Genomic DNA, 22,108 nt, shown 5'->3' on the forward strand with positions numbered 1-22,108 from the left:
ATGACAAAACAAGTTAGTTCTGAAATACCAAGGTGGGGGCAGGGAATTCCATGCACAGCCCTTGGTTTTATGAGCCAGGACTTGTTCTGTATGTAGCTCATGATAGCAAAAACTCAGGTTGGCCTTCAACTTATAATCATTCTACCTTAAATCCCCCAATACAGGATGTATGCCATGGCTAGAAACATGTGTGTCCCTCATTTTATAGCATTTATACCTATTATGTGGAAGTTAACTCTGAAGCAGTTTATAGGATCATTCCCTTTGAATTTTATGTTATAGCCTGAAATGTCCTTCAAGTGGGCAAGAGGACGGCACCTCTGTTTGACCTTAACTGTTGATCAGGTAAGAAAAACTGAAAAATCATCCCCTTCACTGGGTATAAAAACAATCAGGGCTGGAGAGATGAATCAACAGGAAAAGTATGTGTTGCATGACAACCCAAATTCAATTCCAGGACTCACAAAGTGCAAAGAGAAAACTGACTCTCTCAGGTTGTTTTCTAACCTCCACATGTTGGGGGACAAATATGCCCACAAAAACACATACATGCACACAAAATATCTTTAATACATTTTTTTGTGTGGAGGGGTTGGTTTTTTGAGACAAGGTTTTTCTGTATAACAGTTCTGGCTTTCCTGGAACTTGAACTCACAGATATTCACCTGCCTCTGCCTAAGCTGGGATTAAAGGTGTGCGCTACCAGCTACCATCATCACAGTTAATCATTTAGCTACTTGTAGTTGCTAGGCAAAAAGGATTGAAGAAAAAGAGGTAAATTCAATTTGGCAGATCTGATATAACATAGTAACTAAGACTAGACTTCGTTCTTCAGATCTACCCTGTCTCCCTGTTACTTAGTATCATAAAGGAAGAGTGTAAGATGAAGACTATGGCTGAAACTCACGCTTTAAAAACTGCTATGATATTTGATATGTACTTTTAAAAAAGGAGATAGGGTCTTTCTAGACCCTTTGAGCTTGTGCTTATCCTACAACCACTTTCCAAGTAGTGATGGGACCACCAACCTGCCCTATCATGCTCACCTCCATTTTTGGTATGTCAATAAATCTGTGTGACTGTTTAATCAAGAACACAGGTAATCCAGACAGATACAAGGAATACAAAGTGCGAAAATAAAGATTTTACATTAGGGGGCTGGAGAGATTGCTCAGTGGTTAAGCACACTTTGCGGCCCTTCCAGAGGACCTAGGTTCAGTTCCCAGAACCCACATTGTGACTCAATCATCTGAAAGTCCAGTGCCAGGAGGGTCTGACACTCTTTTCTGGCCTTTGTGTGTACCAGGCATGCAAGCAGTACACAGACAAAATGCTAATATATAAAAAAATTAAATAAATCTTTAAAAAATTTTACTATAAAATCTTGTAGGGTGTTTGTGGCTTATGTCTTTAATTCCAGCACTTGGGAGGCAGAGACAGGTAGAACTCTAAGTTTGAGGCCAGCCTGGTCTACAGAGCAAGTTCCAGGAGAGTCAGAGCTACACAGAGAAACCTTATCTTGAAAAGCAGAACAAACAGAAAAATCTCGTATTAACAGCTGGATAACTAGAAAATTTCCATCGAGCACCTCTAAAAACATAGCATCTTTACATATATATATATATATTTCTTTACTTTTTTTCCCTTTGGTTTGACAGTTTTTTTTTTTTGATATTGCCCATGTGCTGAGATTAAAGTCATGTGCCATCACCGCCCAGCATATTTATTTACGTTTGAGATAGGGTGTCACTATGTAGCTGAGACTGGCTTTGAACTCAAGAGATATACCTCCCTTTTCCTGAGTGCTGGGGTTAAAGCATGTGTCAGCATACCTGACTTGATCATCACTGGGCCTGGCTGTCCCTGAGCTCCTGATCCTCTCAGATACTAGGACTACAGACATACATCACTAAGCAGGGCAGTGGTGGCGCACGCCTTTAATCCCAGCACTCGGGAGGCAGAGGCAGGCGGATCTCTGTGAGTTCGAGACCAAACTGGTCTACAGAGCTAGTTCCAGGACAGGCTCCAAAACCACAGAGAAACCCTGTCTCGAAAAACCACAAAAAAAAAAAAAAAAAAAAAAAAACAACAAAAAAACAGACATACATCACTATGTTCAGTTCAGCTCGAGGGACAAGTTTCTCTTTTGCAATGGTGATCCTACATATTAGGTTGTGTTTCTCCCACTGGGCTATATCCACAACTCAGTTACTTTTATTTCTTAGGAAAGGACTTCATAAAGTTATGTAGAAATGAGTTAAACTGAATTATTCAATCATCCTATTGTACCAGACATATACATTATCCACAGATATGCTTTTTTCTACTAACAAATAGCATATCCATAATCAAGGAACAAATAAACACCAAAGACCAAACAACTTCTAAAGAAATTTCCAATCTACTCAAAATACCATTTATTATTGCAGTGGGAGGTCATACCGAAACAGGAAAAGAGACTGGGTGAGGTTTTCTGAATACTTACACTGACTTTGGGCTGAGTAGGCAAAGTTCCACTTGCCTTCATGGTGCTCACTAGTTTGTTGAATGCAGTCATATCTCCATCTTTCTTGAGCTGTCGATTGCTAGTTACAGCACTCAGTGTCTCTTCTAAATGTTCCGCCATGAAGGGAGTTGAATTCTTCATTTGCTGGTCCACCTTCAAGCCTTTGAGCCCTGCTTCTACCTCTTCAACTGAAAGTACAACCCCTGAATGTGCTGAGAAGTTGAGAAAGCTCTGGTTACACCAAGCAAAGGGGTATTTGGTAGGAATTCTCATTGGCTGTCATGACAATTATTTCATAACTGAAGTGAGGCTGTCAAAAAGGCTGCCAATGAAAACAGACAAACTGAACACTTAAAATCATAGTATTTTAGTAGGAATAAGGCTATAATTATGTACACAGAAAGACACGGATGGGCAAGGTGGCACACACCTTTAATCCCAGCACTAAGGAGGCACAGGCAGACAGATCAAAGGGAGTTTGAGGTACACTGTACATACAGAGTTCCAGGACAGCAAGGACTACAAAGACCCTGACTCAAAAAACGAACGGATAGGGGAACACACCTGGAAAAAAATGGCTCAGTGGTTAAGAACACATATTTGTTCTTACAGGACCTGAGTTCAATTACCAGCATTCACACCAGACAGCTCACAACTGAACTTACTGGAACTCCAGTTCCAAAGAACCTGTACCTTGAGCACATACACAGACACACATTCACATAAATAATAATAAAAATAAAAGAAACAGAATAAACTACACCAAAAATATTTAAATGCTAGAAACTGGGAGGGCAGAACTATGGAGTAGGAGTTTTCAAAACTTGGTAAGATCTTATATAGTGAGTTCCAGGACAGCCAAAATGACACAGAGAACCCCCATCCCCCGCAAACAAACAAACAAGAACAAACAAAACCAAAAAAAATTGACAAGACCCTGTGTGTCAGGCAGAAAGATACCTTATAATAACTCTCTCCAGACTTTGCTACCAGGGTAAGAACCCAGACAGCTCAACGGCAACTAACCTGTGCTGTGGTCTCACAGCGCTAACTGATGCTAAGGACTCGTTGCCTAAGTGAGAACATTGTAAATGGAGGCACAGTAGTGAGGAATAGGCAAGCTATGCTTGGGAGGACAGAAACAGTCCTAGGGGGGCTGGAGAGATGGCTCAGAGGTTAAGAGCACTGACTGCTCTTCCAGAGGTCCTGAGTTCAATTCCAAGCAACCACATGATGGCTCACAACCATCTGTAATGAGACCTGGCGCCCTCTTCCAGTGTGTGGGCAAACATGGAAGAAGAATGTTGTACACATAATAAATAAATAAATAAATAAATTAAAAAAAAAAAAAAAAAAGAAAAGAAACAGTCCTGGGTTGTTACCACTGGACCCTAAGTAAAAATCGGAGGGAGGCTGGGTATCGTGTATACCTTTAATACCAGCACTGTAGAGACAGAGGCCAGAGCTTCTCTGTGAGTTATAGACCAACCTGGCTTACACAGCAAGTTCTAAGGCCAGCCAGGGCTTAAAAGACACAAGGTTGTGTGGCAACACACTGAGTCTTTTCGAAAAACCTCAATTAATCCCCACCATGCTTCTGAATTGATGAGAAGCAGTACATAAGAACCACTGCTTAAGAATGGGAACTTTGCCGGGCGGTGGTGGCGCACGCTTTTAATCCCGGCATTCGGGAGGCAGAGACAAGTGGATCTCTGGGAGTTCAAGGCCAGCCTGGTCTACAAGAGCTAGTTCCGGGACAGGCACCAAAGCTACAGAGAAACCCTGTCTCAAAAAAACCAAAAAAAAAAAAAAAGAATGGGAACTTTACATAGCTAAACAAAAAACACTTACAGCTCTCCTTAAGCTTTTCTTTATTTGCAGAAAGGCTAGAAAGAAGAGGTTTTAAATCCACTTTGGCTTTCTGTAGCATTTCTAAAATGTCCACTTTATTTTCAGCATGGTCTTCCGATGGAATAGGAGCAAAATAATTCCCCGAGTTCTGTCCAGGAGAGAGGACGGCTTGATCCAGACCTGATTTTGTAAATAAACATACCCACAGTTGGTATTGAACATACATACTTCCCTTCAACAACATAAAAAGAGCAGTAACTGAAGGGTTTTCAGTATCCAAAACTCCTTTAACCCTAATGGACCACTGAGTAAAGGACAAAATGAACCACGCCAGGGGAGGCTCAATTCACATACAAGGCTAGAATGTGAAGCTCTCTTACCTGCGAGTCTCTCAAGCTCCTCATGTGGTGTAGATCCAAGGCTACTAGATCTGCTCCCTGACCGGCTTGGGTTAGAGAACCACCTACTGAAGCGGCTGGCAGAGACTGACCCTTCTCCCAGAACATCTTCTATCATCTGACAAGAGAGACAGAGGGGTTAAGGTGACAGGATCCAGGTGAAAAGGACATGAAGGTTCAATGTTAAGACAAAGACTCTGAAACTTCCTTTGACACTGCTGACCCCAAATCACTTTCAGAACTTAGGAGTTGAGCCTTTTTCTTCCCCTTTCGGATCTTTCCTAAGCAACTCAAATTTGGGCATTAAAACAAATAAACAATAAACAAAATCAAAACAAAAAAACACAGACCTTCTAAGCATATACAACATAGTCTCTATGTTACTTAAGAGTTCTCTACCGTTTGCCCCATTAAAAAAGGTATCTTAGGAGATTCAGTTTCAAAACCACAATACGTACCAGAGTGAAGTACTCTGACACCATGCTGATGGCTTCAGTGAGATTGTTTATGAAGAAATGATTAAAGAAAATCCCTGGCTCTAAACTGGTTGTCTCGGGATTGAAAGGAATATTATGATATTCAACGCTGACAAATTCAAGAAGCCAAGATATAGAAACGTAGAGCTAAGAAATGATCACTATAGCCAGTAGGTGGGCACACATCTCTAGTCCAAGAATTTGGGAGGTAGAGGTAGTCAGATCTCTGAGTTCAAGGCTAGCCTGGTCTACAGAGTGAGTTTTAGTATGGGCCAGGGCTACACAGTGAAACCCTGTCTCAAAAAAACAAACAAACAAAAAAAGAAAAGATCGGGAAAAAAATAAAAAAAGATCATTATTCCAGCCAAGGGAGGTGCAACACAGGTAATCCAAGCACTTGGAAGGGTTGAGGTCAGCTTGGGTCACACACTGATGCTCTATCTCAAAAAGTAAGCATCAAGAAGAAAAACACACAGGAGAATAACAACTCCAGTCGAAGTGTAGAAAGTGGATATAAAAGTATCATAAATGATATATCTCAGTGGAACAAGTGAGTGCAGGCAAAATACAATTTAGTGTTAGCAGGAATTTTATTAAAACAAAAACTCAAAATCCACTAAAACCCCAAACAAACAAACACCCTGGAAGGTAGTTACTATTTCAATGTTTAAAAATGAGAAACTTTAGGGCTGGTGACATGGCTCAGCAGGTAAACGCACCTATGGTACAAGCCTGATGACCTGAATCCACATAAGAACCAACTCTAAAAAGCTGGCTTCTGACCTCCACATAAGCACTGTATCACACGTGTGCACTCACCCTTACTAAAAATAATACATTTTATTTATTTATTTATTTATTTATTTTGGATTTTTCGAGACAGGTTTTCTCCATAGCTTTTTTGGTTCCTGTCCTGGAACTAGCTCTTGCAGACCAGGCTGGCCTCGAACTCACAGAGATCCACCTGTCTCTGCCTCCTGAGTGCTGCTGGGATTAAAGGCGTGCGCCACCACCGCCCGGCTAAAGTAATACATTTTAAAGGTAAATTACTTAATCTATTCAAAAAGTTTTAATTTACAAAAATGATGACTTTGCATTTTAATGTTTCTATCATAATCTTACTAAAAAGGAAAAGTCAAAGACAAAAATAAAGGACATAAAGTATCTGGGCATTTTCTAAAAAAATTAAGTAAATACTGAAAAAACACTTTCTCCTCCCTGCCCCACACAGGGTTTTTTCGTGTAGCTCAGCTGTCCTGTAATTCACTTTGTAGACCAGGTTGGCCTAGATATCAGAGATTTGTCTGCCTCTGCCTCTGCCTCCCCAATGCTGGAATTAAAGATGTGTACAACCATCACCAGGCGAGAAAAGTAATTTCTGTTTTGCTCAGTTAGACTTTGCTTCCTTTTTCTTGTTTTCTTTTCTTGAGACAGGGTTTCTCTATGTACGCCTAGCTGTACCGGAACTCACTCTGTAGACCAGATTGGCTTTGAACTCAGAGGCCTCTGCTGCCACCCCCAACACACACACACAAGGGCTAGGATTAAAGGCACTGTCCACCACTGACCACTTATGTTATGGTTTTTTTTTTGGTTTTTTTTTTCGAGACAGGGTTTCTCTGTGGTTTTGGAGCCTGTCCTGGAACTAGCTCTTGTAGACCAGGCTGGTCTCGAACTCACAGAGATCCGCCTGCCTCTGCCTCCCGAGTGCTGGGATTAAAGGTGTGCGCCACCACCGCCCGGCCTATGTTATGGTTTTTTGAGAGAGGGTTTCTCTATAGTATCCCTGGCGGTCCTCAAACTCACATAGATCTGCCTGCCTCTGCCTCCTGAGTGCTGGTATTAAAGACAAGTGACACCAATGTGCAGCTCTTTTTTAAATTATATTTTATTATTTAATACATTATGGATGTTTTTGCCTGTGTGTATGTCTTTGCACCATGTATCAGTGCATTAGATAACCTGGAACTGGGGTTAAGAGACAGTTATGGCTGCCATGTGAATACCGGAAATCAAACCCAGGCCCTCTACAAGAGCAGACAGTGCTCTCAATCACTGAGTCTTCTCTACAGCCGCTAAATTAGTGTTGTTAAATTTTAAAAGAAAAGAGTAGAAACAAACTTGCTCTTAGACACATTTGTAGAGATACTCATCTCAAAAAAACAAGGTGCTTGAGTCCAAATCCTTTCGGACTAAAAGTTTGGTCATTTTTAAGACACGACAAAGCAGGGACTCGGACAGCAGAACCTCATCCTGTACAGGAAATAGACACAGCTGACTTCTGAATTGGGACACCCTTCACTATATCCTTCACTACCAGATGATGAAGGAGCTGGGAGCTATGATATTTCAGCTGTACCTAGTAGAGGTTTTTTTTTTTTTTGTTTTGTTTTTAACTGCGTCTTCTCAATATATATATACACACACACACATTTGGGGAGTGGTGGTACATGCCTTTAATGTTGGCACTCGTGAAGCAAAGATACGTGAATCTCTTGTGTTTCAGGCCAGCTAAGGCTACATAGTGAGTCACTGTCTCAAAACAAAACAAAAGATACCCTTCCCTGGAAAAAAAGAGAGAGAAAAAACACTAAGTCAAATTTAACCATAATTAGCTGTTTCATATTATGTTGTTTTTCTTTCTTTCATTCTTTTTTGTTGTTGTTGTTGTTTTTCAAGACAGGGTTTCTCTGTGTAACATTGGAGCTCTCTCTGTAGACCAGGCTGACCTCAATCTGACAGGGATCTGCCTGCCTCTGCCATCTGAGTGCTAGAATTAAAGGCATGCACGGCATTTTTTCTTTTTTTGAACTAAGAAAATAAAAAAAAAAGTTGAGGGGCTGGAGAGATGGCTCAGAGGTTAAGAGCACTAGCTGCTCTTCCAGAGGTCCTGAGTTCAATTCCCAGCAACCACATGGTGGCTCACAACCATCTGTAATGAGGTCTGGCGCCCTCCTCTGGCCTGCAGGCATACATCAAGGCAGAATGTTGTATACATAATAAATAAATAAATTAATTAAAAAAAAAAAGTTGAGGCAGGTTTCACCATGCAGTCAGGCTGGCCTTGAAATGACTATGTAGCTCCAGTTAACTTAAACTTCTCTTGTCTCAGCCTCCCAAGTACTAAAATTACATGTGTGCACCCAAATTCCATACATGTTAATTAAAAAAAAATTTTTTTTAATTTTTATTTTTCGAGACAAGGTTTCTCTGTGTAGCCCTGGCTGTCCTAGAACTCACTTTGTAGACCAGGCTGTCCTCAAGCTCAGAGATCTGCCTGTCTCTGCCTCCTGAGTGCTGGATTAAAGGCAGGTGCTATCACTGCCTGGCTCATACATGTTTATTTTTATTTTATGTGTGTGGTATGTATAAGGATGTTCCTGTGTATAGGTGCACACATGTGTTTGTGTGCATATGCACATGTGCAAGTGGAGATTGATGTCCGGCATCTTCCTTAATTACTCCTACTTTATAAACTGAGCCAGGGTATCTCATTTGAACTCACAGCTGAGAAACACAGGTAGCTCTGTTAGTCAGCTTGTTTCAACAATCCTATCTTCACTTCCTGTGTACTGGGTTTACAGGAGGGCCACCACATTGCACCAACGTTTACTTGGGTTCTAGAAATTTCAATTTCATTTAGTCCTCACACTTGCACAGCAAGGGCTTTATCTACTAAGATTTCTCTGTAACCCTCCATGTATATTTGCGAATGCTGTTACACTCACCGAAGCCAAGCATGGCACCTTGTCAAGGTTAAAGAACTCATTAAAGTCAAATTCTCCTGGGGACTGCTCAGGTAGGACAACATCCCTTGGGACTTCCTGATCAGCAGAGGGCTCCTGGGCCAGGATGACTTCAACCTCGTCCTCTTCAGCCACCCCTCCATTACATTCCAGTATGCCTGAAAATAAAACCAGGACAGAGAGCACCTATTGAAGTACACACTCCAGTCTCACTCTGTGCCTTTAGATATAAGTACACACGCAAAAGTCACGTACTGTCAAAGCACTTCTTTACAGACCCTGTCACAGAAACAAAGCAAAATGGAACTGAAACACTAAAAACTTGCTATTAACTAGCACTCACAGTTAGATGTGCAATTAAAGCAGTAATCACCACATATTATTTTAAAACAATTCACAGTTCCTACTGACCTTCCTTCACAGAGGCAGTCCGTCGCCTTGTTCTTTTTCTCCCTTTGTGATCTTCCTCTAGTATCTTATCATCGAAGCCAGTCAGTTCAATGGTTTCAGACTGACTTGTGGGTCCAGCTGAAAACCATTCTGGTTCTTCCTCAGTGTACGAATCATTTCTTCTACGCTCACCAAAGACACGTTTACTATCTCCAAACTCCCTCTGAAAAATTTAAAAAAAAAAAAAAACAAGAATGAAAAACTAAAATGCTAGTAGAAACATTGTAGTCAGTCTTAAAAGAATTAATACTAGAAACTGCAGATGCTGTGATGGAAAATTGAAGGACATTACCACTCTTGTACCGCCCCTGATTTCTCCTTGACTAGCACAGGAGTGGGCTGTGAACCCTAGTTTCTCCAAGTAACTGGCTGGGCTAGGAGGATGCAACTCAGAGCTAGGGCACCAGTCACAAATGTGTGGCTCTGGTTTTGACTCTGTACCATCATGAAAAGAGCAATGCAGTATAAAGAGGCGAGCATCAAATTCCAGGCACTTGAGAACTAGCGGGCCGGGCACACACCCTGAAACGCTTGTCCTTGTAGTCCCTCTCTCTGTCTCTGTCTCTCAGGTCCCGTAGGTCCTTCTCACTGAGACGGTGATCCTTCTCAAAAGCCCGGGCAGAGATTATCCTCCCACTGCCAATTCTTCGTCCACCAAGCAAGCGAAGCCCATCACTGTCTTTCTCCAAGGGACTTCCAGAGCGACGGGAGCTAACAGCAGCTGTCACATGGCAGCCACCTCCAAAGCTTCGTCTCTGTGGGCTGAGGACAACATCTAAGTCCTCTTCTTTCACACGCTCTCGTGGATCTGAAAAGACGCCATAAAAAAAGGTAAGCAAACCAACATCTCTAGAAACCGTGTCCACAGCTGGCAGGAGGACAGAAAATGTCAGAAAGGAGACAATTCTAAAATTGGGCTTATCAACAGATTAAAATAACAAGTACATAGTCATTGGATTTTTAAAACTTGGTCATTGAGGACTGAACTCAGATTGTTAGGCTTAGCAGCAAGTGTCTGTTGAGTCATCTCACTGGCCCTTTATAATTATTTTTTTACATTAAACTTAAAATTTTTAAAAAATATTTAGTCCTTTTTTCTCCTCAGAAAAAGATCTATTTCATAATGACTTTCTATGACTATGACTAAGATTTTTTAAATAATTTATTTTTTAATACATGTGCATTCATGTTTTTTTGTGTGTGAAGATCTGGAATTACAGACTGTTATAAGATGCCATGTAAGTGCTGGGAATTGAACCCAGGTCCTCTGGAAGAGCAGCCAGTACTCTTAACTGCTGAGCCATCCCTCCAGCCGAAGACTAAGATGTTTGTTTGTTTATTTTGGGGCAGGGTTTCTCAGTAGCTACGGAGCCAGTCCAGGAACTCACTTTGTAGACCAGGCTGGCCTGAACTCTCACAGAGGTCCCCCTGTCTTTGCTGGGATTAAAGGCAGGTGCCACCACCAACTGGCTTTTTTCCAGTTGACTATGACTAAGACTTTTTTTTCCCAGAGACTAAGACTAAGATTTTTATGTATACAATTTTTAGCTAATCTATTGTCCATTAATAAAATGTCATGTCAGTATTTGAAAAAAATAAAATGCCTAAAAATAGTAAACAGCCAGATGGTGGTGGTGGATGGAACATACTATGAGTTCAAAGTCAGTCTCGTCTACTGAGTGTGAGTTTCAAGACAGCCAAGGCCACACAAAAAATCCTGTCTTATAAAACCAAACCAAACAAACAAACAAAAAAACCTCACACTTTACATTCAATTTGTCAGCCTGTAACCCCAGCACTTGTGATGCTGAAGCAGAAGAATTCCTGAGTTCAAACCCAGCCTGAGTTAGAATAAGACAGTTAGAATAAGACACTGTTTCAAAACAGATAACTTTAAACTGGATTTCATATTCAATATTTAATTTAAATGCATCAAGAGTGAAACCTAAAGTGAAAGAGAACATCTTTTTTTTTTTAATTTTATTTATTAATTATGTATGCAATATTCTGTCTGTGTGTATGCCTGCAGGCCAGAAGAGGGCACCAGACCCCATTACAGATGGTTGTGAGCCACCATGTGGTTGCTGGGAATTGAACTCAGGACCTTTGGAAGAGCAGGCAATGCTCTTAACCTCTGAGCCATCTCTCCAGCCCCAAAAGAGAACATCTTTGCTGTGGTTAGGTGTAGGAGCAGGCTCCTACAATTAGGCAAAATGTTTTTTGAGGCACAGCAACAAGAGTGTCATCCATTAAGGCAGCCTGTTAAGCAAGGTTTGCTCTGAGATTAATACTGTTCTTTGAAGACACTGTTTAGATATCCAAGACTGGGATTAGGGATTGCACTACGGTGTCTAATTCATTCAGTGCTAGGAATTAAACAAAGGCCGTCATGAATACAAGGTGACCATGTAAGTTATAGCCTCAACTGTCTTAGTTTCCTTTCCTGGTGCTGTGCTAAAAAGCACTGAAAAACTTAAAGGAGAAAGGTTTATTCTAGTTCCTAGTTCAAGGATATAGCCCATAATGGCAAGGAAGTCAAGGAAGCAATAGCTTCAAACAGCTGGTCACATTTAATACATAACCAAGAAGCAGACATGGATGAATGAATGCTAAACTCTGCTCACTTTCTCCATTTTATAAAGTCCAGGATCTCAATAGAGAATGGTCACACCCACAGTTAAAATGGGTTCTCCCTATCAGTTAACCTAATGAAGACAATCCAACACAGGCATGAACAGAGCTTAACTAACTCCTGGAAGTGTCTTGGGGCTAGCCTCCTAGGCAACTCCACATATATCAAGTTGTTAATCACACCAGCAAAGACGGTGGTACTTTATAATTCAAAAGCACACAGCCTAACATGGCACTGTTATAAGAAGACTATTACTATGATTTTACTCTCTTATTATGAAAAATACAACTCTTAAATCAATTTTCTCATGACATTTCAATAAGTAAAATTCTGGGGAATAAGAATGAAACCAGATGCCGGGTGTTGGTGGCGCACGCCTTTAATCCCAGCACTCGGGAGGCAGAGGCAGGTGGATCTCTGTGAGTTCGAGGCCAGCCTGGTCTACAAAGGGAGTTCCAGGACAGGTTCCAAAGCTACAGAGAAACCCTGTCTCGAAAACACCAAAAAAAAAAAAAAAAAAAAAAAAAAAGAATGAAACCAGCATGCAGGGAGGTGGTGGTGCACACCTTTAATCCCAGCACTCAGGAGGTAGAGGCTGGAGGATATCTCTGAGTTTGAGGCCAGCCTGGTCTACAGAGTGAGCTTCAGAACAGCCAGAGCTGTAACACAGAGAAACCCTGTTTCAGGTGAGGGGTGAAAAATGAAACCAACAGCCAGGACCATGTTCCCCAAATCACACTATTTATAAACATCTGCATACTTGCCTGCTATTCTGCGCACCAGGGAAGGACGGTCTGATTCTGGCTCTTTCTTCAGACTTTCCACTGGTGAGCTCCTCCCTGAAGCAGGGTAGAGAGAGGCATGCCACTTCTCAGGGTCCCAGACACCATCACTATAGGTTAAAGGATAGCATTAGTTAGTGTTTGCAGGTTAATTCTAATAGGTCCCAATTTCTAAACTTCAGGTTACAAGGAAACCTTCATTTCCTTCAGAATGATTACCCTATTCAAGATGAAAACAAACAGTTATTACTTCAATAATTCCTAGCACCAACTGGTACTTGAACACGAGTCTACACAAATGAAACTAAGTCCATAAACCATGGGCCCTATCTGCAAATACATAACTGTTTCACACCAAGATTTTCTCCAGTGCTGCAGAGACAGCTCCAACTCTTTACCAGAAGTAGCTGCTACAAAGTATTCTAGAATTTTCTTAGCTTATTTAGGTTTGTTGTTATTTTGAGAAAGAGTCTCACTATATAGCCCTAGTGGGACTGGAACTTGCTATGTAGAGCAGACTGGCTTCAAATTTACAAAGATCCTCCTGCCCCCGACCCTGAGTGCTAGGATTAAAGCATACGCCACCACACTGGGCTATAATCTCTATATGTAGTCTCAGTTTTTTTCAAGTACGACAGCTCTTAAATTTGTTTTCTTTTTTTCCCTCAGCCCCACTATGCTCTACCTGCTTTACACTCTTAGCCATGAAAGCTGCTTGAAAGAGTGAGTCAACATCACCCACCTCTCACAACAGGGAGATATTACCTACCTTCTAGGGTCTCTGTGAAGAGTCCAACAAATGCTCACTCTCAAATGAGAAGAGACGTGACAGAAGCAGCTCTTCCCTATCTTACCTTTAGTATTGTCACTAGGCACAATACTCAATTTAGCATGAAAGCTAATATACTTGCTCAGGATAATTTTGTTTTATACAAAGAAAAAAGTTTTAATAATAAAATTTCAAGTATGCAAAGACTTTACATTTTAAACACAAACAAGCCCATGAAAAATCCTAGCCAATCAAAATGGCCACTATTCTGCTATCATTACCATCAGGAGAATGTGGTGATTCCTCTAGATTCAACAGTCCATATATAGGTTTTGAAAGTCTGTCTAGACTAAAGATGAAGTGTAGTGATAAAAACATTCAACTAGGGGCTGGACAGATGGTTCAGAGGTTAAGAGCATTGCCTGCTCTTCCAAAGGTCCTGAGTTCAATTCCCAGCAACCACATGGTGGCTCACAACCATCTGTAATGGGGTCTGGTGCCCTCTTCTGGTCTGCAGGCATACACGCAGACAGAATATTGTATACATAATAAATAAATATTTTTTTTTAATAAATAAATATTTTAAGGGGCTGGAGAGATGGCTCAGTGGTTAAGAGCATTGCCTGCTCTTCCAAAGGTCCTGAGTTCAATTCCTGGCAACCACATGGTGGCTCACAACCATCTGTAAAAAGGTCTGGTGCCCTCTTCTGGCCTGGATACATGCACACAGACAGAATATTGTATACATAATAAATAAATATTAAAAAAAAATTCAACTAACATCAGTAAGGCTTTGGGTTCCATCCCTAGCACTGGGGATGAGGGTATGTGACACAATGAACCAAGAAAATTAAACGTGATACTTTATAAGTAAAAAATGACTGCAGACTCATAGTTGAGACTCACAGGGATATAAAAGGAGTCTTGAAGAGAACTCTTAAAAATTATGGTAAGAATGCTTAAGTGTAGCATTCTGGCTGGGGCAGAGATGGGGAGAGACTCAGTTTTCTTTAAGGGGCTGTCCACTGGGAGCTGAACCATGCCAGTGAGTATATGGGCATCACAAATTGAACTTTTCTTCTTTTTTTTTTCTGGGGGGGCGCGAGTCACTCACAAGGGTGGGTGGGGGCTAACCTGGGAGGATTGGGAAAATTGGTGTAATTGGGGTGCATGATGTGAAATTCCCAATTAACCAATAAAAATTTTATGTTGGAAAAAGAAATACAGAACCACACGATAGTAAGACTGCCAGGCATGGTGGTGCATGCCTTTGATCCCCGCACTTGGAAGGTATAGAGAGGTGGATCTCTGTGAGCTCAAGGCCTGGTCGACAGTGAGTTCCAAGACATCCAGGACTATGTAAAAAGATCTTGTCTCAGACAAAAACCCCACAACAACAACAACAACAACAACAACAACAACAACAACAAATAACTAAGATAACCGTAAGAAATATATTCCAAGCCGGGCGGTGGTGGTGCACGCCTTTAATCCCAGCACTCGGGAGGCAGAGGCAAGAGGATCTCTGTGAGTTCGAGACCAGCCTGGTCTACAAGAGCTAGTTCCAGGACAGACTTCAAAACCACAGAGAAACCCTGTCTCGAAAAACCAAAGGAAAAAAAAAAAAAAAAAAAAAAGAAATATATTCCAGAACAGACAAGGCTAAACAAAGAAATCCTGTCTTGAAAAACCATACACACATACACACACACGCACACACATATGCATGCAAATATACATTTATATAAATAAGTATATATTCATATGAATATAGATAAGCAAATATATTTATATAATTCATATAAGCAAATATAGTTATATAAATACATATAAATAAAATACAGGGTTACTGTACATTTTCAAACCATTTTTCTCTAGCTTCTTCAAACCAAAAAAAAAAAAAAAAGCCCTTTACCTTTTCTTAAGGGCACAATAGGCTAATCTGAATGGCTCTTTGATAAAGATCTTAGAGCCCCACTTTAGCATCCCCAAAGAACTGCCCTGGCCGAAGCATGAAAGGACCCCAGAACTAAGACTCCTCCTAGGCTTAAATATGCCCTGTGACTGTAACTGAGTCACTCTGTAGTTTAGTTTTAGTACAAGTTAGTTGTGGCCATGCTATTAACTCTTGAAATACTTCCCTCAGTCATAACCCTACCATAACAGCAGCATTCCAACCACATAATTCTTTTTGTTTAAATAAATTTTATTTAATTTTAAAATTTATTTATAGTATATTAACTTATTTATATTATTTCCGTGTGTGCATTTGTGTATGTACGTGCACATGAATGCAAGTGTCTACATCAGCCGGGGTGTTGGATGCCCCTGGAGCTGGAGTTTACAGGTGGTTAGGATCTTGATGTGGGTGTAAAGAATTCAACCCAGGTCCATGGAAACAACAGGAAAGATGCTTAACTGCTGCTGAGCCATCACTCTAGCCCCAACAAGTGTGTGTGTGTGTGTGTGTGTGTTTGTGTGTGTCTCTCTCTCTCTCTCACTTTTTTTCCCTGAGAAAGGGGAAAGGGTTTCTTTGTGTAGCTTTGAAGCCTGATCTGGCATTTACTCTGAATAGGCTGGTCTCGAACTCAGAGATCCACCTGCCTCTGACTCCCAAGTGCTGGGATTAAATGCGTGTGCCATCACCGCCCAGCACCCCAACAATTCTTTTTTTTAAGATTTTATTTATTATGTATACAATAAAGTGTTCTTCCTCCATGTATGACTGCATGCCAGAAGAGGGCGCCAAATCTCATTGTAGATGGTTGTGAGTCACCATGTGGTTGCTGGGAATTGAACTCAGGACCTCTGGAAGAGCAGTCAGTGTCCTTAACGTCTGAGCCATTTCTCCAGCCCCACCCCAACAATTCTTAATTAATAATTCTTAACTCTAGCCCCAATGCAATTCTTAACATACCTGTCATATTTTTCAGAGAGGCATGACGGCCTCTGTTTGGAGTAGGGACGTTCTTTTATATCCAAGAGCTCCTCCTAAAGAGAGAAATCACACGAGGACTTTGAATCACATTTCTCAGGCAACATACTTCCAATTTATTTCCCTTCTGTGTGTCTTCTTTAAGCATTTCACATAATTTTTTGGGAGGGAGATGAGACAAGCTCAAAACTAGCCTTTTTTTTTAATGGTTTATTTAACTTTATTTTATGTGCATTGGTATGAAGGTGTCAGATCCTCTGCAACTGGATCTTCAGACAGTAGTGAGCTGCCATGTGGGTGCTGGGAACTGAACCTGGGTCCTCTGGAAGAGCAGTCAGTACTCCCAACCACTGAGCCATCTCTCCAGCCCCTCAAGACTAGCCTTGAACTAATTCTCCAACCTCTACTCCAAGAGTGCTGGGATCACAGGTGTTGTTTCCACACGATTCTTACAATTTTGGACTTGAAATTCCAAAAAGACTAGAACCAAATCAGAAAGCTCAAACAAGTTTAACAAACAGTAAAGACTGCTATAAGTGGTTTCTGAAATACGTTTTCCCATACCTTCTTGTCCAACAACAAAGTAAAAACACTGAATGCTGAGAAAGGCATGGAAATGCAGCCTTAAAGGAAACACAGTTAAGTCACTTTTAAAAATTATTTTATGTGGGTGTTTGCCTGCATGTTTGTGCACCACATGAGCTTGGTGCCTGCAGAGGCAAGAAGAGGGTGTCAGAATCATTAAAACTAGAGAGAGGTACAAACAGTTGTGAATTGCCTTATAGATGCTGAGAATTAAACCTAGGTCCTCTAGAAGAACAGTCAGTGCCCTTAACCACTGATCCATTTTCTCCAGTCTAAGGATAGGTTTCTCCTCTCCACATTATAATAATTTGCAAGAATGAAAAAAAAAAAGCAGAAAAACCACCCACGTACTTAAGAGAAAAAACTTTCATTTATTCACGTGTACGCATGCACGTACATGTTTATGTATGAGAATGTACATGTACATATTGTACAGGAACATGCACCATGCATCTTCAGAAACCAGAAAAGAACTTCAGATCCCTCAGAGCTGGAGTTATGGATGTGTTTATAAGGTACTCAAGATTGTTGCGGGTGCTGGGAAACTCTGGTCTTCATGACTGCACAACAAATGCTCTTAACTGCTAAACTAGTCCTCCAGCCCCTACACATTTACTACGTACGCGTGTGTGTATGTAGTGTACATTCATGTGTGGCCACTTGTATGTGAGTGTACATGTGTTTGCAGGTAGATATGGAGGCCAAGTACTAGACTAGAGTGACTTCTCAATCTTCACAATATGCTTCACTTAAAAACAAAAACAAGCCGGGCGATGGTGGCGCACGCCTTTAATCCCAGCACTTGGGAGGCAGAGGCAGGCGGATCTCTGTGAGTTCGAGACCAGCCTGGTCTACAAGAGCTAGTTCCAGGACAGGCTCCAAAACCACAGAGAAACCCTGTCTCGAAAAACCAAAAACCAAAATAAATAAATAAATAAATAAATAAATAAATAAATAAATAAATAAATAAAACAAAAGGTTGGCTAGTCTGATCTACAGAGCAATTTCCAGAACAGTCAGGACTGCTAGCTACACAGAGAAAAAACCCTGTCTAGGGGTGGTGGGAACTGAGTAGTGGTGGTGCACAGCTTTAATCCGAGCACTTGGGAGGCAGAGGCAGTTCTTCTCAGGACATCTGGAAGAGCAGCCAGTGCTCTTAACCACTGAGCCATCTCTTGAGCCCCTCCCTTTAGTTTTTTTTTAACCACTCAAGAGGGAGTAGCTTAAATTATGTTCCCTTACTCAGACATTGTAGTGTTCGTTTCTAAAGAATGAGGATATTCTCTTAAGATTTATTTTACTTTTATTTATGTGTACATACATGCGTGTATGGGGGGCCTGAAGAGACTAGAAGAGGGCATCACATCTCCTGGAGCAGGAGTTATAGGCAGCTGTCAGTTGACTGAAGTGGATGCTGAGAACTGAACTCTTCTGTAAGACCAACATAAGCTCTTAATTCCTGAACCCTCTTTCTTTCTAGCACTAAGAATGAGCATTTTTTTAAAAAAATATATTTATTTATTTATTATACATACAATATTCTGTCTTTGTATATGCCTGCAGGCCAGAAGAGGGAACCAGACCTCATTACAGGTGATTGTGAGCCATCAAGTGGTTGCTGGGAATTGAACTCAGGACCTTTGGAATAGCAGGCAATGCTCTTAACCGCTGAGTCATCTCTCCATCCCATGAATGAGCATTTTTTAAAAACAACTTTTACCTAATTTCCTAAGAATTTGATTTTACAGAACATATTTTGCCTTTCTATCTTTTTGTTCCCCCGTGAAAGAAGGTTTCTTTGTGTAGCCCTGGCGGTCCTGGAACTTATTCTGTAGACAAGGCTGGCCTTAAATTCACAGAGGAACGGCTTGTCCCTGCTTTCTCTGAGTTCTGGGGTTAAAGGTACGTACAACACAGATTCAACGCAATGCCCATCAAAATCCCAGCAAAATTCTTCAAAGACTTCAAAAGAACGGTACTCAACTTCATTTGGAAAAGCAAAAAACCCAGGATAGCCAAAACAATCCTGAGCAATAAAAGAACTTCTGGAGGCATCACAATCCCTGACTTCAAACTCTCACTACAGCGCTACAGTACTGAAAACAGCCTGGTATTGGCGTAAGAACAGATAGGAGGACCAATAGAACCGAACAGAATACCCGGATATTAATCCACACATTTTCGAACACCTGATCTTTGATAAAGAGGCAAAAAATATCAAATGGAAAAAAGAAAGCATATTTAACAAGTGGTGCTGGCATAACTGGATATCAACATGTAGAAGAATGAAAATAGACCCATATCTATTACCATACACAAAACTCAAGTCCAAATGGATCAAGACCTCAACATAAAGCCAGCCACACTGAACCTTATAGAAGAGAAAGTGAGACGTACACTTGAATGCATTGGCACAGGGAACCACTTCCTAAATATAACCCCAGCAGCACAGACACTGAGAGAAACACTTAATAAATGGGACCTCCTGAAACTGAAAAGCTTCTGTAAAGCAAAGGACATGGTCAACAAGACAAAACGACAGCCTACAGAATGGGAAAAGATCTTCATTAACCCCACATCAGACAGAGGTCTGATCTCCAAAATATACAAAGAACCAAGAAATTGGACACCAAAAGATCACATAATCCAATAAAAAAAAATGGAGTACAGACCTAAACAGAGAACTCTCAACAGAGGAATCTAAAATGGCTAAAAGACACTTAAGGAAATGTTCAACATCATTTCAGAAAAATGAAAATCAAAACAACTCTGAGATTCCATCTTACACCTGTAAGAATGGTCAAGATCAGAAACTGATGACAACTTATGCTGGAGAGGTTGTGGGGAAAAGGGAACACTTCTGCATTGCTGGTGGGAATGTAAGCTGGTACAACCCCTTTGGGTGTCAGTGTGGCAATTTCTCAGAAAATTAGGAAACAACCTTCCTCAAGACCCAGTAATACCACTTTTGGGTATATATCCAAAGGATGCTCAATCGCGCCACAAGGACATGTGCTCAACTATGTTCATAGCAGCTGTTTGTCATAGCCAGAACCTGGAAACAACCTAAATGCCCCTCGATGGAAGAATGGAGAAGAAAAATGTGGTACATTTACACAATAGAGTACTGCACAGCAGAAAAAAAAAAAATGACATCTTGAATTTTGCAGGCAAATGGACAGAGCTAGAAAACATTATTTTGAGTGAGGTAACCCAGACCCAGAAAGATAATTATTACATGTACTCACTCATAGGTGGTTTTTAAACACAAAGCAAACAAAGCCAACCCACAAACCACAATCCCAGAGAACTTAGACAACAATGTGGACACTAAGAGAGATTTACATAGATCTAATCGACATGGGAAGTAGAAAGTATAAAAAGACAAGATCTCCTGAGTAAATTGGGAGAATGGGGACCTTTTGAGAGGATTGAAGGATAGAGGGGAGAGGCAGGGAGGGAAGCAGAGAAAAATGTAGAGCTCAATAAATACCAATTAAAAAAAAGAGTAACCATCAAAAAAAAACTGATATAATATGGTAACCTTCAAGTAGGGTATTAGTTTTAAAAAACACATGTAATACAGACTTCAGTTAACAGCAAACATCGGCTCATTAAGTATAACAAATGTATTATATACTACGAAGATACTAGAGAAAATGAAGCGAGGGGCATATAGGAAGCCTCTATGTATACAAGTATTAACTAAAAATGCATCAAAGGGTAGGGGTTGTAACTCAAAAGTTTTTGCTTAGCAAGTGGGAAAAACTAGATAGGAATGTAAGGTGTTGTGGCTGCTGTGGAATACATTCACAATTCCTCAGAAAAGTTAAAACAACAGCAAGCAATTCCACTCCTCAATAGATACAGAAGACAAATAAAACGGTCCATCCCAAAACGTACTGTGTGTACAGATGCTCATAGTGGCAGCTCATAATAACAAAGAATAAAAGCAACTTGTGTCTATTAATGAGTACACTGCTGTGGAATAATCTTTTTGTACACTGTGAGGATTTAACACTTGGACTGGTTTAATAAAAAGCTGAATGGGCAATAGCTAGGCAGTATTTTTAGGGCAAAGAAGATGCTGGGAAGAAAAGGGCAGGGATGCAGGAGAAACCAGACAGATGCAGAATGAATTGGACACACAAAATAGGATATAGGTAAAAGTCATGTGGTAGAACGTAGATTAATAAAAATATGGGTTAATCTAAGTTATAAGAGCTAGTTAAGAAAAAGTCTAAGAGCCAGGCGGTGGTGGCGCACGCCTTTAATCCCAGCACTCGGGAGGCAGAGGCAGGCGGATCTCTGTGAGTTCGAGGCCAGCCTGGTCTACAAAGGGAGTTCCAGGACAGGCTCCAAAACCACAGAGAAACCCTGTCTCGAAAAAAAAAAACCAAAAAAAAACCAAAAAAAAAAAAAAAAGTCTAAGCTGTCAGCCGAGCTTTCATAAATAATAAGTCTCTGTGTGCTTATTTAGGAGCTGGCAGGCAGGACAGAGAAAGACTACTTACATGCAGAACACAAAACGTTTTATAGTCACACAGTGAAATACTTGGCAATAAAAAGGGCAAAGTTACAATACACAGAATGCAATGAAATATTAAGTAACATGGGGAGAAAATATGAATTAAGAATGAGCCTGGAAAATATTACACTAACAGCTTGCTCTTTAACTATATACAGAGCACTTTCCTTGTCTTTGTATTTCTGTCAGTTACTCAAGAGAGATAGATGTTCTAAAAGTTACCATAACATCAAGAGTCCTTAATGTCAATTATTCCTCAAAAGAGACCCCTTTTAAAGATATTTTCAAAGAAAACTTTATTTTAGCCAAATACAAAATCCTTGGAAAGTCCTCTCAAGCATTTCAATAGAATGTGAGCACTCTTGTAGACTTTATAGACTGTGGGCCTAACCTCTGGAATCATCCCACAGATACTAAAGGCTTTAATACTTTCTTTTCACTTTTTGCACA

The 22,108-nt window shown here is 40.6% G+C and overlaps 1 protein-coding gene across 3 annotated transcripts in view; it reads right to left on the bottom strand.

Annotated features, from left to right (window-relative positions):
• Positions 1-22,108, bottom strand: part of Eif4enif1 (eukaryotic translation initiation factor 4E nuclear import factor 1) — a 40,559-nt gene that overhangs the window by 11,948 nt on the left and 6,503 nt on the right. For all 3 annotated transcript variants that reach the window (XM_057771431.1, XM_057771429.1, XM_057771430.1), the window contains exons 3-10: positions 16,528-16,601; positions 12,824-12,951; positions 9,949-10,235; positions 9,389-9,590; positions 8,960-9,135; positions 4,738-4,873; positions 4,358-4,537; positions 2,486-2,718 (exon numbers count right to left, since the gene is read on the bottom strand). In XM_057771431.1, coding sequence (XP_057627414.1) covers positions 2,486-2,718; positions 4,358-4,537; positions 4,738-4,873; positions 8,960-9,135; positions 9,389-9,590; positions 9,949-10,235; positions 12,824-12,951; positions 16,528-16,601 — 1,416 coding nt within the window. The remainder of the gene's footprint in view (positions 1-2,485; positions 2,719-4,357; positions 4,538-4,737; positions 4,874-8,959; positions 9,136-9,388; positions 9,591-9,948; positions 10,236-12,823; positions 12,952-16,527; positions 16,602-22,108) is intronic.

Source organism: Chionomys nivalis, chromosome 6, assembly GCF_950005125.1.
Source record: "Chionomys nivalis chromosome 6, mChiNiv1.1, whole genome shotgun sequence".
Taxonomy (NCBI): Eukaryota; Metazoa; Chordata; class Mammalia; order Rodentia; family Cricetidae; genus Chionomys; species Chionomys nivalis.